General features: G+C 47.4%; 1 protein-coding gene across 1 annotated transcript; it reads right to left on the bottom strand.

The window, feature by feature from the left end:
• Nucleotides 1–638: 638 nt before the first annotated feature.
• On the bottom strand, nt 639–10,012 carry LOC135899987 (uncharacterized). The gene is made up of 3 exons (XM_065429410.1): nt 8,752–10,012; nt 3,061–3,560; nt 639–1,340 (listed from the first exon to the last, which is right to left on the bottom strand). Exons 1-3 carry the CDS (start codon nt 10,010–10,012, stop codon nt 801–803), a joined length of 2,301 nt encoding a protein of 766 aa, XP_065285482.1. The 3' UTR covers nt 639–800.
• Between the last annotated feature and the right edge of the window lie 7,558 nt (nt 10,013–17,570).

The following is a 17,570-nucleotide window of genomic DNA, read 5'->3' as shown; positions in this document are numbered from 1 at the left end:
CACTCGCCGTCATTTTGTGTTCCTGAATGCATGACTGTGGTAAATTAATGACGTGTCTTATGTAGGTGCTGTAAATTTGTACACCATATTATTATACAAGCTTGCCCCGTCGGCAAAAATACATTCTCGGCTGGGCAGACATTCGGCGTCTTCAGTCGTCGAATATATGCGGCGCCTGCACATAGCATCGAGTGCGACTTTTGCGCGTTGTATTTCCTCTGACGGAGTGCTGGAACTTAGCACGCTAGCTGCCTCCCACAGTTCTTGCAAGCGCCTTCCTCTGGTCGACAATACGTGCCGACGGCCAGCCAATGAAGTCCTTACAAAGTAAGTTCGCCCTACTCCAACATCCTTATGAAGATTTCGCTATATGTGCAGTTGCATGCGCGACAGCTAAGCAGCAGCTCCGCCTTCAGAGGACTTCCTGTCTAAGCTTTTGTTCATTTACATACAACGTCGAATTGCAAATTTGTCACAAGCTGCGCGAAAGCGTCAACCTTCACTTGCATCGCCGTTCCGGGAGACAACAGGTCAACAGCCAACATGCATTATACCATCGCCACGCATCAAGCGCAGCCTCAAAACTGTTGCTGTGCTAAACACCACACAGCTAGAGCAACAAACCTTTTCAAACGATGTTTTTACGACGACACAATAAAAATGTTCGATATATTAAAAGTAGACAAGAAAGCGACTGCAATTCGCGAGCTCTGAGCATGTCCTCTGCGACACATTGCGGCAATTCGGCGGTACGATTACATACATCACTGCCAATTGTCGCTTCAATGATTGGCGAAGCGTTACATTGTAGCCGGCTTCATGTTATCCAGTGACGGCGCATCTAGGCTGGCCTTCTGGGTTAGCTTGTTCGAACGCACAGCACCACGCAAGCCAGGCTGTGCGGCTGGTGGTGCTTGCGTGCCACCAGCGTCCACCGCAGGTGCTGGTGCTAACGGCGTTAAAGAGTCCGCAACGTCGCAGTGGGCACTTTTTAAAGGAGCACTGTTCGCTTCGCCCAAGATAGCCAACCCTGTAGTTATGCCGCTGACGTTTCCGGCGGTCGCCGCAGTATTCGGCTTCGAAGTGCCAGGAACGCTGTCCTGACGCTCCTCGGTCAGTTTCTCCGAAGCACCAGCGCCGGCGGCGGCTTCCTGTGTGGTCACTAGTCCCAGCGCGGTGCTGGAACCAGATGTAGCATCAGCAGCGTCTGTCTTCGAGAGTTCAGCAAAGGCAGCGACCGGGTCGAGCGATGTGCGTTCATCTCCCGACGACGTGTCCTGGCTGGTTGCCGAGAATTCTGCGGCCTCGTCGTACACGTTCCTCGTAATTGTGTTCATTATCTGAAAAGTACAGGACACCACAGACAGAAAGGAAGGCTTGTTGCTGAGGTCTCGACGTTTACAAACCGCCATTAACGGTCCATAAGACTGTTGCATCCGGCTAGTTGTTTTATTTCTAACTAAGTATTTAGAGTAAACAAGAGCAGTGAAGGCATGAAAACAGGAAAACCGACCCAGCCATGACTTGCAATTTTTTCTGTCCTTCAACATTAGGCACTGCTAGAAATTTACAAGAGAATGTGTCTTCTCGAGTAGCCCGACTCACTAGCGGTTTTAAAAACGCACTCCAAATATTGTCAGAGCGGTATTTTTTATATCTTTTTATGTCCGTTGTCCCTAAACATTCTTCCCATTAGTGTCATTCCCTATTACCATTTATAGGCAACGTTCGCAATGTTCTGTAAAAGAATTAGCGTAAAACTGATCCCTCTCACATATTGATGCATTCGGATATCGGTATTCTTAGTATACATGAATATGGGCTGCTGGCGCTCTCTTTAGCATAAGATATCGTTTCGCAACACTTATACTGCATGTTATCAGCCATAATAAGAGCGGCTGTCGAACATTCAAAGGACGCTGCTAAATATGCGTAAAAATCCGAGTTGGAGGTTCAGCTCAGCAGCAAGCATGTGAAAGTCCTCCTTCGTAAATGACAGCACTGACGGAAGTATTGTTACGAAAGAAGTTGATTTTGTTTCATTTATTTTATCTATTTAGAGTTTATTTAATTTATTTAGTGTTTATTTGTAAGAAAGAAAACATGCTCTTATCTTTCTCACCCTTCGCCACCGCATGTCCCCTCAGAAACTCAACCCAACACAAGCGACATTTTGCTCCTGCGAGGACACCTATATTTACCGAAATTTGCTTAGGCGCCTTCTATAATTCCTGGGTGATACATAGCTAAAGTATGAATACTAAGCCTTGAAGGGCGACGTGGAATGGATGGCAAGCAGCATCTTGCGCCACGTTTCAAATCTACAATGGACTTTAGTATTTCTTTATGTTACCAGGTGTCATTGTGTTATAACATGTAATGTTCATAATAAAAGTAGAAAGCGCGAGAAGGGAATGGGGACAAGATAGCAGACAGTACGAGTCCTGGCAACTAAAATATTGTGAATGCTCTTGTGAATCTAGTACTGAGGTATTGGTAAAGGTTCTGAAGAATCGAGTTCTAGATGGGTCTGTTAAATTTAGCGTGCCGCAGCTTATGTTATCATCCGTGCGTTATTCTGACATGAATATGCATCACATGATTACACTAATGAACTTCAGTAGCAGGTCAATGCTCGACCTGTCATCTATCTTGCCCGCGTTGTGGTTGTTTTTTTTTTCTTTGGATAGGGGGGATGTCGGTATCATTATGAACGGAAACCAACTCGTCCAACTTGCTATATCACGGCAGACGGGGAGGGATGGACTGCAGACCATGCCTCGTTAGATAAGCAATGTTAAGTTATTGGCGCTCTCACGGAGCAAGCGCCGTCAACCTATGTCAGGCTGTAGGTCTGAACGAGTGGTGGTTTTGTGCGTTAGTATTCTAACAGAAGGTGGCATTTTCTTTTCCTTTTTTTCTTGCGTAGGGTGGGAGGGGTCGATTATTCGGCTATTCTAAGACTAAAATAAAACACGTCAAGTCTAGGTCCACCTGCAGCAAGGAACACTCCTCCTCCCTCGAATAGGGTCCGGTGGTGCCTAATAAGTGCACCCTCACCTCGAAAAGCCTCTCCCACGCGTTCATGGTGGCTGGCGTCATGAATGCTCTGTTGCTGGCCACCATCTGCTCAAGCGCAGCGGTGAAGAGGCTCTCGAAGTTCGCGGGCCGCACGCCGGCCCGCGGGAGGTGGTTGGCAGCGTTCTTGCGGATCAGCTCGACGAACACCTCGTCGTCCTCGATGCACTCGACGATGGCCGACAGCTGGTGGCCCACGGCGCATGCGTGCGCCCGGAATTTGGCGTCGTGGCGAAGCGCGCGCAGTTCCTTGTCCCTGAACCTGGGGAACAGCTGCAGGTACTCGGGGTGCTTGGTGAACATGCCGATGAAGATGCGCCCGCCGTAGTCCGGGTTCCGCTCGCAGAACATGCGCCAGCTTTTGCGAATCAGCTTCTTATCGCGTTTCGTCAGGAGGCATCGCTGGTTGCTGAGGCTCTTCCTCAGAACATTGCCCATCTTGGATCTTCTTCCTCTTGTTCTTCTATAGGTTGGTTCTTCCTCTGTGAAATTGCGCAACGAGCTGTGAGGGATCGACCATGGATCGGTTGATCCCTCAAGAAAGTCGATCCCTCAGAAAGTTGAAAACACATCTGACTAAATCCCGTTTACCTGATCTGACCAAGGAGTGAAGGTTGTCATTCCAGCTCGATGACAATTCTGATTCCATAGTACGTGGTGTACCCCGCAGTCTAGACTGCGAAAACTTGAGATGAAAGCCCGATTATACAAACTTCAATAACTAGCTGACATTAAGAGTATGTTTCTCGCATCCTGTATGAGGGTGGTCAGCCACATTCCTCGAAGAACATTCTAGATAGCGCATCTTCATAGTCTACTACGAAGCGGCATTGTGCCTGGTAAGTTGGCCATCCTGTTCGAAACCCTTGGTGCGTCTGCGCTGGTTTATATGCATATATATATTTTTTTTTATTTATTTAAAATACCTTACAGGCCCCATGGGGGCATTGTGTAAGGGGGGTTACAGAGTAAGCAGCCTTCTAAAGTGGTATACAAAAGATACACCTCAATACAGGACTCACCAACATTACTATCAAGATTGAAACATGAAACAGAAACAACTGAAATAATGGAAGGCCACGAAGGTACACTTAAGGAAATAACTTGAGTAAAACTTAACGTAAGGCATTAATACTAGAAAGTCAAATACACAAAAAATGAACATATCAGGGAGTACAATTCTTGAAGTGATATTCAGGGAAAAAGACGCTAAAAAACAATAATATATACAGGGCATACAAGTGAACACACGACACAGCATAACATAGCAATTCACAAGAGCGAGATAGCAATGCATCAAAAAAAAATTATCACAAGAAGTTCGAAGCAGATTGTCAAGTGTTAGAAACAAGATAAAGTGATATGTAAGTGCTGTTATGAAAAATGCTCGTGTAGGAGATGACGAAATTTTTCTTGATCTGACTCGGAAGCAATGTGATCAGGCAGATTGTTCCACAAGCGAATGGCCGTAGGGAGTGCGGAAAAGTTAAAAGCATGTGTCGTACCGTACATGCGCGCAAAACTTAAGTGGTTATTTAATCGACGAGACGTGCTCGAGGCGGTCTGGATATGTAGTGTGGATTGTGTGGCATTATAAACATATCTATATATACATAGTCATATCATAAGAAGCCAACAAACACTGACACCAAGGACAACATAAGGGAAATTACTTGTGCTTAATAAATGAAATATACAAACGATAAACTAATGGAAATTAAAGTAGATGAAAAAACAACTTGCCGCAGGTGGGAACCGAACCCACGACTGTGAGTGTTCAGGATCTATCTTGTTAAGGGACCGAGGAGTGGGATACGAACGGGTTTGCAGCAGTCTGAGTGTGGTAGCCTGAGGTTTGTTCAGTTTGGGGTGACGGGGTAGAAATGTCCTCCTGCCTAGTCGATAATGGGAAACAATTTCGTGGAAAGTACATAATGGATCTTTATGGATGTTGACCTCGTTCCAAACCTGGCTACCCGCGATAGCGCGGTGCGTGAAATCGCGTGCTCTCCGGTGGGCCTGCTCGTCAGGATTACATCCAAGCGGGTTAATTGACCTATCTAAATGGGCTGGGAACCACGAGATTTGGTATCCTCCTTCGGTGCTCTCCCTAGTCCTTTGAAGTGCTTTAATCACAAAACTCTTCGCCTGTTCAGATATGAGGGCGGACGAGAAGGATCTAACCGCTGTGCGCGAGTCCGAGAAGACGATAGCGGGAACTTTTGAGCTGTGAAAAGCCAGAACGATCGCCGCTTCCTCCGCCACATGGGCAAACTTCATATAAACAAAGGCTGCATTGACCAGGTTGCCCCCCGAGTCTACCACCGAGACAGCGAAGTTATTCCCGCTGTCATGTCTGGCAGCATCGACAGAGAGGGCATCTAGTTTCTGCTTATTGATCTTTTCAAGGATGGACTTGGCTCTCGCGAATCTTCTACCCTCGTTATGCACTGGGTGGATGTTTCGCAGGATTGGGTCAACCATGAAGCGAGCTCTGGTTTCCCGGCTCAAGCTTACTTTGGTCGTCGGTTCATGTCTGGGTTGGATTCCTGCTTCTTCTAAGATCTTAATCCCTGGCTTAGTGGATGAAAGTTTCATTATCTGAGCCGCTGTGTGAGCTTCTATTAGCTTATCGATGGTGTTATAGAGTCCTAGCTCCAGCAGCTTCTCAGTGCGTGTGGACTGCGGAAAGCCGAGCACGCACTTGAGGCCGGTTCTCGTTGGGAGTCGACCTTGGCCTTTTCCGCTTTACCCCAATTAAGGTACGGCTAGATGTAGATGACATGACTCAAGAAGAATGCTTGTTAAGCTCTGAGCGAATTATCCTCTTTTAGACTGGCTCTTCGATTTGAGACGCGGGCTACAAGTCTTAGGACATTAATAGCCTACCCCATGAGCCTCTTGAGAGCCGTCGAGTTACAGCCCTTGGCATCAATGAGGAGACCTAGTATCTTGACCGAGTCCTTCGTCGGTATGGGATGCCCATTTTTAGTTCCAATCTCTATCGGCTGAGTTTTCTGACCCCTGTCTGTACTGGCGGTATAACAGTAGCTCTGATTTAGCGGTGGAGAGTTGAAGGCCCGTGTTAGAAAGAGAATCTTCGGTAGCCTGCAACGCGCTTTGTAACGAGTGTTCGAGCATGGCTAGCGATCCGCCCGGCGCCCGGATTGTAATATCGTCCTCATAAATAGCGTGACCCACGTTCGGGATTGCAGCGAGGCGAGTGGAGAGTTTGTGCATGGCTATATTAAAGAAGAGTGGGAAGGGGAGCGAGCCCTGCGTGGTGCCGCAGGTGCCTAGCTCGTAGGGTCCTCCCGTGACCATGCCTAGTCGGAAGTGTGCCTTGCGATCAGTGAGGAAAGATCTGGTGCAATCCTGAAACCGCTGACCCAGGTTGAGAGACGAAATCTCCGTCAGGATGTGTTTATGCGTGACCCTGTCGAAGGCCTTGGAGAGGTCCAGTGTGAGGATCCCTCTCAAGTCGCGAGTAGGGTTATCAAGGATTGCTTTCTTAAGCAAAAGCATAGCGTTCTGTGTGGACAACGCCTGTCTAAAGCCGATTAGGTTGTGCCTAAAGAGCTCCTTGTTTTCAATATGTTCAGTGATCCTGTTATGTATCACGTGTTCCGCAACCTTGGCGATCCATGATGTAAGGGAAATAGGCCGCAGATTATTTATATGTGGAGGTTTTCCTGGTTTGGGTATGAGTACCACTTTTGCGGTACGCCAGTCTATCGGGACCTGTTCATTTTTCTATACCTCATTTATTTTGGCCGTTACTATCTCGATTTCCCTATCCTGTAGGTTCCTGGGGAGTTTCTTTGTGATTAAATCAGGTCCCGGGGCTGATCTGCCGTTTAGATTAAAGAGAACGTGTCTGATCTCTGGCACGGTGAAAGGTTCATCCAGATCAGGTGCCGAGAATCCCATGTAGTTCACACGCTCTACCGGGCGATCCGCTTCTTTGGCGAGGGGGAGATAAGTACGTGCTAAGTTGCTGGCTAATTCCCTGTCGTTGAGACCAATTGCGGTTTGCTTCTTAATGAGCCTATCCATTGCAAGGCTAAGGGTGTCCTTAGACTGCTTATCGTTGAGGAGACTTTTCAGTAAGCTACATTTCCTACCTCTTCGCATACGCCCGTCCGTTTCGGGACATGTCTCATCCCATTGCTGCCGGGTGAGCTGGGCCGAATATGTTTCAATCTCCTTGTTAAGAAGCGCGATTTTCGATCTGAGTGTACGATTAAGCTTTTGGGTCTTCCACCTGGCTGAGAGGGCGTGTTTGGCCTCCAGGAGGTGAGCAAGTCTCGAGTCCATTTTAGGAACCTCAAGATCCGTAATGATTTCTTTGGTTGCTCCTTTAACCGCCATGTTGAGATTATCTAGCAGATCTTCATGCGTTTCGTCTGGCGGGACTGTTTCATTTCTGATTTTTCGAAAAAGGTCCCAGTCCACATACTCATATCTCGCGGCGGTCTGGGTTTGACACGCAACAGAATTTCAAGTATGTAATGGTCACTGCCTAGCCCCTCCTGGAGGTTGTCCCACGTGCCCTCGATAACTCGGAGGAAGGTGAGATCGGGAGTCGTATCTCGACTGACCGAAATACCGGATCTGGTAAGTTGAAGGAGTCTGTGACTTGGGTCTGTGACGAGTATTAAGCCGAGCTCCACAGCGTTGAAGGCCAAGTTCGTCCCTTTTGCACTTTTGTAACCGTACCCCCATTCCGTATTGGGTGCGTTAAACTCACCCGCAACAACGAGAGAGGCGCTTCTCGCCGCCCTAGACGTGGTGCCTAGTACTGTTTTAAAGTCTCTTTTCCTGTCCGATGGTGCGATGTTCACGTTGAGAATGAAAATGTCAGAATTGATTGTTCTGTTGGGTACGATCTCTATTAAATGGGTCTCGAGGCCCGCTTTGTACACGCGGACCTCGTGCTCAACGAACCAGATGTTCTCTCTGATTAGGGTAGCGATACCTCTGCCCTTTTCTCGCCTGTATACTACTACCGTGTGGTACCCCGAGAGGGAAATTTCAGCAGTACATAGCGTTTCCTGTAACAATATAACTTGCGGCTAGTCCGCAATATACCTGATAGACTGTCCCAATGGGACCTTCCGCCTCTGGAAACTTGCGCATTTGCACTGCCAGATTTTCAGATTGTTGCTATTCGCGTTCGCCTTTTTGCCTACTGAGTATGATGAATTAGCCCTTTAGCCCCACTTTCGGGATTCGGGTTTGCCTGATTCTGCACTGTCAACACCGTAAGCCTGCCTTTGGCTTGGACCTTGGGTCTCTCGATCTAGTTGAGTTCATCTCGTCTCCATCCCGAGAAGCATTTCCATCATGCGTCCTACGGTCTTTTCTATGGCAGCTAGCTTGCATTGCTGTTTATTTTGGCAGGAGGATTGGCGGCCGTAGCTATGGCTTTGCTCGGCTCAGCCATCTCATTCTCCTCATCTGTCTCGCTCACCGGTTTTGGGTCGGCAGCCTTACGCTTGGATTTGCCAGCAAGTGGCACCTTTAATTTTAGCCTCATCGCGATTCGAGATTTACCCTCTAATGCTATTTAAGGCACTGCTTTAAGCTATGCAAGTTCGCGCCTGAGCTGTTGATTTTCCGCCTCAAGTGATTCGATTCGGGGATCATTCACTTGCGCTGACTGTGCCTCACCATTCGCTCTTTTGGCCGTCGTGGTATTCTTTCCCATCGACGGTGCTGTGCCGGAGCCCTTGACTTTGTTGGCCCACGTGGCCCGCTTCGCGGGCTGGGAGCGAGACCGGGACCGGGATCTCGATCTGGATGCGCTGGAATTCCCGCCTTTCCCTGAGCCGGTTCGCGTCCTGGAGCGAGAGCGCCCCCTCGATTGTGAGCGGACTCGCAGTGTGGAGCCACCATATGCTGCCGCAGGTGTCACCGAGCTTTGTGCGTAGGAGATACTGATGCCATCGCCGCTAGCCATCTGTGCTTTTCGCAACATTTGTCGTCGTCTTCGACGCCGATGCCTAACGATAAATGGGATCTGGTAGCGTTGTTTGTATGTCTTATCCCCGGTGATATGGGGGCCGCTGCATGCTACACATTTGGGTGTGCATTGGTGTTTCTCCTCTTGTGACTCTGATGACTTCATTTTCCCACAGCCGTGGCACTTCTTCTTTTCCTCTTCGCTACTGGGGCACACGTCGGCTCGGTGACCCACGTGGCCACACGCGTAGCACACATCCATCTGCCGTTTGTACAGAAAGCATGGAACGAGGGCGGCTCCACACATGACCGTGTTGGGCCCTCGCATGCCGTCGAACAGTGTAACAACTACCTGTGTGTTCTTAATTCTTCTGACTTCTAATACCGTAGTGTTTCTTGGGTCCAGAATCATCCTCCTAAGGGCTCCTTTGTCAAATGAAGGGTCTATGTTTCTTATTACACCTTTGCATGTGTGATCAGGGGCAGAAATGTAGGCTGACACCTCAAAGACGCCGAGCTTAGTATGTATCTTGCTGATTCTGGCATCTGCCCTCGCATTTTGATCGTGAGGGGTAGAGATAACCAAAATGTTCTGCATCTTGTTTGGGCACACGGTGTCCTCGGCAGTCTGCTGTTCCGTCAAGGCCGCCGCCATGGTCAGGGCTTGGGCGAGGAGTATGATATCCGTTTTGGAAACGTCGAGGCTTCCTTTGGGGCGCACAATGATCTTGATTTGGTCCTTGGGTAATTTCGGTAGCCTCAAGGGTGCCGTTACCTGCTTCATGAACCTTTTGGCCGGCGAGCTGGCCATGCGGCTGCCAGCCGTCACATTCTTGGTGACACATTGCCTGCCATATGACGGCGTACTCGTTGGTTGTTTTCGTTTGCTGCCGAGGGCGGTCGTCCATCCCGCTTCATCGAGCTCCTGCGGGGCGATTTCGATGCCCTCGACGACTGTGGTCCCGGGCATGGTTTCTGTTGGTCAGTTGACCACTTGGAACGCCGGTCGTCCGCGGGGGTGGGGGGATTAGGCCTACAACTTCTCGCGCTGCCGCGCCATAAGTAGAGGCGTAGCCCGTTAGGATTGGCGCTCTCGTGGCGTGGTCAAAGATTCAAGGTGTCACAAAATGGCGAAAAGTCCACCCACCGATAAGAGTCCACTATCTGCGCAATCCTCGGAACTTGCCGCTTCATAAAAAGTATAGTTACCGTGGGTCGGCTTCGGGAAACAGCCGAAAACCTTGCAAAGTGGCCGCCGATGCGGGCACTAGGCACGAATAACAAATATCAACCAAGCCGTACTTTATCATTTAAGGAGGCTTCACAGAAATAAATGCATTAGTTATCCAAACTAAGTCATCACGTACAACAAACATGCTGAGCGCGTAGAAACTCAAGCTTTCTCAAAAAAAGGGGCACAGTTTTACACTACGGCAAACGACAAACACAGAAAAAAATAAGTGCCAGCGCACGTAGCGACTTTGCGAAACTCAGTCTGTTAGTCTTGATGTGTTTCTTCTATGCCTGCAGGGAACTCTGATAGCGATGTAGTTTTCGTGATTGTAGGGTCTAGTCTGTTTCATTCTGCTCTGGCGAGTAGGAAGCTGGAGTATTTAAACTAATAGAGTCAGTAGCGATGTCACCGCCATTGATAGCCGAACCTACGACCATTGGTGGGAGTCGAGAGCACGACTTTTGGTTTTAATTAAAGCGAAGTTAATTAAGGCGCTCGTACCCACGACCTTTAGTGTATGTCGAACGCTGAAACTTGTGCAATTTTCAATTTTTTAAACAGAAATTCAGTGGCACCAAAATCGATCGCGCCACCATTGGGGGTCCAAACCACTCCCTTGGTGTTAATTAAGGTGCAGTTATTTAGGATAGCGTCCATTTAAGCACTCGAACCTGAAACATATGGTGAGAGAAATCTAATATCAAGCGAATACGCATTCCAATCAAGTCAAGTAATTAATTAATCTCTCCTGAGTGCTGCAGGGTTTCGCCTTCATCCTCTTTAGCGTTTGCTAAAGTGACTGCCAGCTTTTATTTAGTAGCTGATACCGGAATTCCAAGCGTGCACATTTTTAGTTATTTCTTTACATTTTAGAAGCACTCGCGCTCCTCAGCCTTTTGCATGGCCGCTTCTCTCATACAATAAAAAGAATCGCGTTTTTCTTTTTTTACGTGTTTAATGCCAACCAAGGCGGCATCTTATTGAGTTTGACACTAAGGAATACTTTTTCTTAGCAAAAGTGCTGAACGTCGCAGGTACCTTATCTCTTTGCCGAAGCATATTGTTGTCGATGGCACTTCGCTGGAATGGGGATCTGGCACAGAACCCCTGACGACCCCAAGAGGCACAAATCCTTTGTCGTTTCTGCACTGGAGACAGTGAGTACGGGAAGGCCACTCCTCTTTCACCGATACGGCGTATCTCGCCCTCACCGAAGTTGAACATGGCGCTGTCATCAATGGGGACTGGCAAAGCAGAGCGCCTTTTGCACGTGATCAGCGCACAAAGCAAGCGACGTTACAGGCAAAGGCTAGCATTAAGTGAAGCCTGCACTAAACAATCTAGCGGGTCATTGTAGTGCACGAATACCCGACAAGCACAAATGAGCTGGTGCAAGAAGTAGCATTGGTTGTCTCAGGGCACTTTGTCTGCAACCGTTATCCGCCACACTGGTTTGAAGGGTTTGAACAAACATCCCCTTGTATATCCGCATTCGAAATTATGCATGCAATCTTTCACTTACACTCTCCACTCTGTGCTTCCCTAAAAGTGGCACCTCTGGCGTAAAAAATTGTTGAAATGGTGTTCGAAATATAAGATTGATTGCTCCCTTGGATGACTTTCTTTTTAGGCTGTGGGTGTGCGTGGATTATGTCGGGGGATGAACCACGTTTTCTTCCTACTTGGAATACAAATACTTAGGCTGCTTTCCCTGCGAAATCGACAATTCACTACGCGAAGCTTTTTGTCATTTTTTGGGCTTCGGAGGCTCCTTTTAGGCTTAAACTTTCGTAATAACTTTGACAACATTTGTGGTTCTTCATTCCGCTCTCAATGTTAATACAGCCCCACGTTCTTGCATTCCACCGCACATTTGGATCCGACCACGGCCCCTACAAATAAAACCAGTGATGTCATGCTCAACAGCACAATGCCACTCAGTGAGCAACCGCCGCTGCTATTACTCGCCCAGTATACGGGGGTGGTTATTCTCAACGTTCGCGAAATCTTTAAACATCGTCCATTGCTGATGACTTGACTCTATTCCTTGAGCTGGAATATTGAGATAGCTGGACATGCTCGAGAAGTCGAAACACATATGCAGCTGGTTAACAAGAATTTAACAAGAATTTACTCATTAGCTCCTTCGTTAATTACTTTATGGTACAGGTGGCAACTTGCCAATTGTCCCTGGTGAGCTTGCAAGGTGTATCCATTTTAAATGTATTTTCAGAATGACACCAGTTTGGAGATATGCGTCATTAAACTCGCCATAAAAATTCACGGTTGCTCAACTCATTCATTTACCAGAACGCTTTTTTATGCATTGAAACATGAAAGTAACTGGAACGCCCATGTATTTCGTGCCAAACTTTTGTAAATAATATCTGGAAACAGCTGCATAAATTTTAAATTCATTTCAAGTGGGCCCATCTTGAAAACACGGACCATGCGATTCGTAAATTGTGACTCGTGCCGTGAAGTCATTCATTAAGAAGTCAATTACTGTATTTATGTTCATTATTCGTTGAAGCATTTTGATTTCTATGGCTGCTAATGTCCACCTTTTCCAAGAAAAAAGCCCAAGGAAAGCAATAATGCTCTCTGCCATAGGCGATTTCTAAAAATTCCGTAGAACCTGGAGACATCACCGCGTATGCGACGCAAAAATACGTTGCACAGGCTTTCTACGACCGGAGATGAAGCGGTGGCAAAGCTAAGGTTACTTGTCGGACCATGGCATTCTACGCGACGATGGCCCCCGTTGCTGTCAACATTGCGAACAAAGCTGCAGAGTAGCACTACTTCTTTTGTGTGCCTAGACGAAAAGTTGATCAATAAACAACTCCTCCTTTCCAACTCCATTATCCACATTTCACTGCCCACCTACGTCCATGTGTTACACGTCCACTATGGCCACATCCCGACTGCTGAAGGGGCCCTTCACCATGTTTGGGCTATTGCTTGAAAAGTATCGAACCGCCTCGCCGTTATAAAACAGCTGGAACTTCAAACTAACGCCCCACTTTCTGGCTCGGCCCAGTGACGCTAAACTAAAGCACACGGGTAGTTAAAGATGCAAAGATATAAGCGAGAATTCTTTGGCATGTTTGCGTTATTTGTGGTTTTAGCAAGCCATCCCCTCTGGCCGATTTTAAAGGCGTTTCACGTCAAAACATGACATTGTGGCAGAAGCAGTAACACAGACGCAACGCGTCCTTTTTATCGAACCTATACTTCAGTTTGCAAACCAGTAAAATCAATAGCGACCACTGACTTAGGAAGCGCTTCATCTTTTATATGGGTGTACCAGCGACCCATATGTATTTGATTTATGATGTATTATTATTTGTATGATTTATGATTTATGATGTATTAGGGATTTCAAACACTACCGGGTGTCTAAATAGCATGCCCCCCTACGGTTGGCAACGCGTTCAAAGCTATAGTGACGGTGTCGCCCCTTACAAAACGAATGAACGTTCATGCGCGTTCACAAACACTGACAAACACTGCGCATAGTTGCATAGGCGATGCGTAGATAAAAAGTGGCTCAGGAGGTCACCAGCCTGAGCGAAAACCCTTTACTATTCCTGCTTTTCGGTTCAGTTTCGGAGTAAAAGAAGATCGCAAGCTTCGCACAACTTCCGGTTCGCGCAAAGATAACGTTATTCTTTTTTTGTTTGCTTGTTTTTATTTCTATTTTTCGCTTCACTTCCAGTTTGGTACATGGGTTCTCACTGTCAGTGGTGATGTCTTCACAAGGCGACAGAAACGACCAGAGACGAAAATATTGAAAGACACTTTTAGTAAAGATAAACATCGTGGGAAGGGTTACAAAGCATGCACTGATAGAGCCAGGGGAGCAAATTTGATTGGCTGCATTTGTGTATGTCAATAAATATTGGTAGCAAACCAACGTAAAAATCATCGAATAATTTTTTAGTAATCGCTCCGTTCCTTTCATCTGGCAGTAATTGGTCACTGAAAACAATAAATTTTTTACTGAATTAGTTGTAATAGGTTACCTTCTTTCTTCTCTAACATGTACAAATCTGACTGATCAAATACACACCCAAGGCGCAAAATTTTACAAAAACGTTTTATATGCCTTCTTTCCCAGCGTTTGGTGTGCCTTGGTTGGGGTCGGTATCTTACCGAATAAGATTGGGCAATCGTGGACATAGCTCAATGAAAAAGTTGGTCGACCCTAGAGACAGCGTCACAGCGAAAAGAGCCAATGGTGGCGTGCGATCTTCGGTCACGCGGGTTACGTGATTGGGACCGTCGGCGCCCTGCTGTATTTCCTGGCAGGCACGGTATTGCTGTGCTGCAAAACGCTCGGCAGAAAATGAATAGCAGTATGTACCTTATTTACTGCTTCACGAAATCTTGACTTCACATAGGAGGAATAAACTTTATTAGCTGAAATGAGCCGATGGTAAAATCGTCCGAGGTGGGCGGCGTCCCTAGTCCAGGATGCCGTGGGCCTGAGCTGATAGCTTCGCCCTGCTCACCAGGAGATGCTGGTCTTCAGGGCTCGAGCTTGTCAGCTGGGCCTCCCACTGCTCGACGGTTGGTCCGGTGATGGGCGGTGTCGATGGGGTTTGTTGACATTCCCATGCCATGTGGTAGAGGCTATTGGGCGTAGAGCAGAAAGCACATTTGTGAGTATAGCTTGTAAGATACGTGGCGTGTAGCAGGGTGCCGTGCGGGAATGTGCCGGTCTGTAGTCTTCGGAAGATCACCACCTCTTCTCTTGTCAGCTGGGGATGCGGGGGTGGACAGATCCTTCTACCCAGTCTGTAGTGGCTCAGAATATCGGCATAAATTGCAATATTTAGGTTGGACCTGCATAGTTTATTGATTGAAGGGGACAGAGACTATGTGACATGGCAACCTATATCCTCACCCATATCCTCCGCAAGGAACCCGGAACAAGACAAAAGAAAGCTTCGCATTAAGATATGTGCAGAAATTACGCACTGTGGTAATAGGTCTAGCCGAGGCTGTCATTGATGCTTGAGAAGAACGGGCTGTTCTTGCTTAACCGTCATTTACAAGTACAAGACCCAAGAACAAGTTAGATACATTTTCACCTTGAAGAGCATCGGTCCACTTAAACTTGAGGCGCTCGATCGTGCGCATCCCACGCATGGCGACGAAGGAACGATGACAAAAGAACAGCCACGACAACATCACGGCGGCTGTATGAGGACAATTGCGTGGCGACGCTGGATTCACTACGACGGAAAAGCAACAATGGATCGATCACGGCGGCATGACGACGGCATGATTACGGCTGCAGAGCTGTAGTCACGATAAGGCCTCGCATTTTCAGGGACGCTCACGTTCAGTGGTGCTGAAGCCGCAGTGTCTGTAAGCAGTCAAGTCTTGTAATTAAAGATGTCGGAATCACAAAAGAAATGCAAGAATGCGAGCTAACTAGAAAAACGGGTAGCGAGCCATGATCCGGACATGCAATACGTGCGGTGACGAACGGAAGGTAACAGTGCGTGGATCCAAGGCCTAACGTTGAAATAGCCTGTCACCAAACTCCTCTTTTTTCACAACGCAAGCATGAACGGTAAGTCTCGTAGAAATTTCAGTGTGCCGACACTCGAAGGTAGAAACCCAACGCCGACGGAGAAATCACAGCACACATCAGTGGCGTGCACAGAGCTTTACAATTATTTTAGTTTTTTAGGGCATCACTACTGCTAAAGCTGAGACACTGTGGCTCACGTGTGACGCGTTTTCTTGTGATCGCAATAGGCCTGGGATTCAGTATTCCAATGCAAGATTGTTTTAAAAGCAGGACGCGAGATTTCGAGAGCAAATGAACAATTCGCATGACGCTTATCTCACGCCCGAACTACAGATCACAGTGAAAAGACACTCGCCGGTTGCTTTGATTGGGAACCAGTGCGCCTCTTGAAATGGCGCCGAGCGACCGGATGTCCAAGGGTACGACAATCCGGCATGGCTGTGCTCATTCTTGTCAGCACAGTGTCCGTTAAACACGGGGCGAATAATGTCATTGTTGCACTCCCACAGCTACTAGATGGCACTAGCTACTAGTACCACTATACTGTACTGGGATGACCGAGCATCCCAATATGCAACCTGCTCCCATATACACCACAAGAAAGATCGCGGACGTGGTCAGTGTTGCTGGATAACTAGGCGCTTGCAATATGTCAAAGTTTTTCCTTAAAAATAGCAAGAGTTTAACTATAGGGTGTTCTTTTATTTTTACGTACGGCTAGTCCTCTCAGATGCAAGCAGGTTTGGGGACTCGTAAACAAGACAAAACCCACAGATCGGCAGTATCAACGCAGAAGAATGATCACAGAGAATCGCTAATCACTAAGTACACAAAACAAAAAATTCATGTTTTGAATAAAATTTATTAGTGATTCTGCTATTGTGCAGTTTACAACAGTAGTTTGCAGCAGCAGCGAAGATGTAACGTAAAACTATTCCACGCTTTTACATTCCAATTCTCCAATCAGCACTCCGGGATTGGTCAAAAACTATTTGGACCACCCCCACTTCACCTGTCTGTCACGCGATGTCACGAAAACCGTGACTGCTCCCCATCGGTTATGACGTGTACACACTGATTATGCATGAATTTTCTGAACAAAAGAAAAATTTTTATTTCTGATTTGACGCCTTTGCGCATTTACGCCTCGGCTATTGGTCAAGGATTTTCGAGCTGCACCCACTTCAGCTGCTTGCCACGCAACGTCGCAAAACCGCAAAAACTAACCGCGTCAAAGTGACGTATACGCGTTAAAGATGCATTAATACTCCAAACAAAACTGAATTTCTTCTCAATAGCCGCGGGCTGCCCCATTCCGAAAAGAATAAAAGATGACTGACGCCGATCGCTCAGGCACTGCCTACTCGCCCCTGCCGCAGAGCATGGATTTATTTCCTTGGAATAAAACTTCTCGCGTGGCCCAGTAACGTTACCGAGCAATTTCGGCACGTTTACGACCCCGTTCTGCCAACTCTCATTTACTGAGGATCTGTTTTAGCGTGATTTTTAAGCTGCCGTTGCATGCCGCCGTGATTGTCGACGAGCCACCGCAAGCTATGTAAGGGAAAGCGGACCAATCTCAGACGCTGGCACCACCCTCTTCATCCGATTATCGATTTTTAGTGCAGAAGCTCGGCCCCATCGAATCCCTCTCCACTTGAGCATGCTCCTCGCCTCTTGTGAGCCAATTAGATAAGACAAACCGCTCAGTGTAGGCAATGTTATTCGTTATCCAAGCAAACAAAA

Source organism: Dermacentor albipictus, chromosome 10 (assembly GCF_038994185.2).
Source record: "Dermacentor albipictus isolate Rhodes 1998 colony chromosome 10, USDA_Dalb.pri_finalv2, whole genome shotgun sequence".
Lineage (NCBI taxonomy): Eukaryota > Metazoa > Arthropoda > Arachnida > Ixodida > Ixodidae > Dermacentor > Dermacentor albipictus.
Note: the sequence above shows the minus strand (reverse complement) of the source record. Positions and strands in the feature narration are given on the sequence as shown.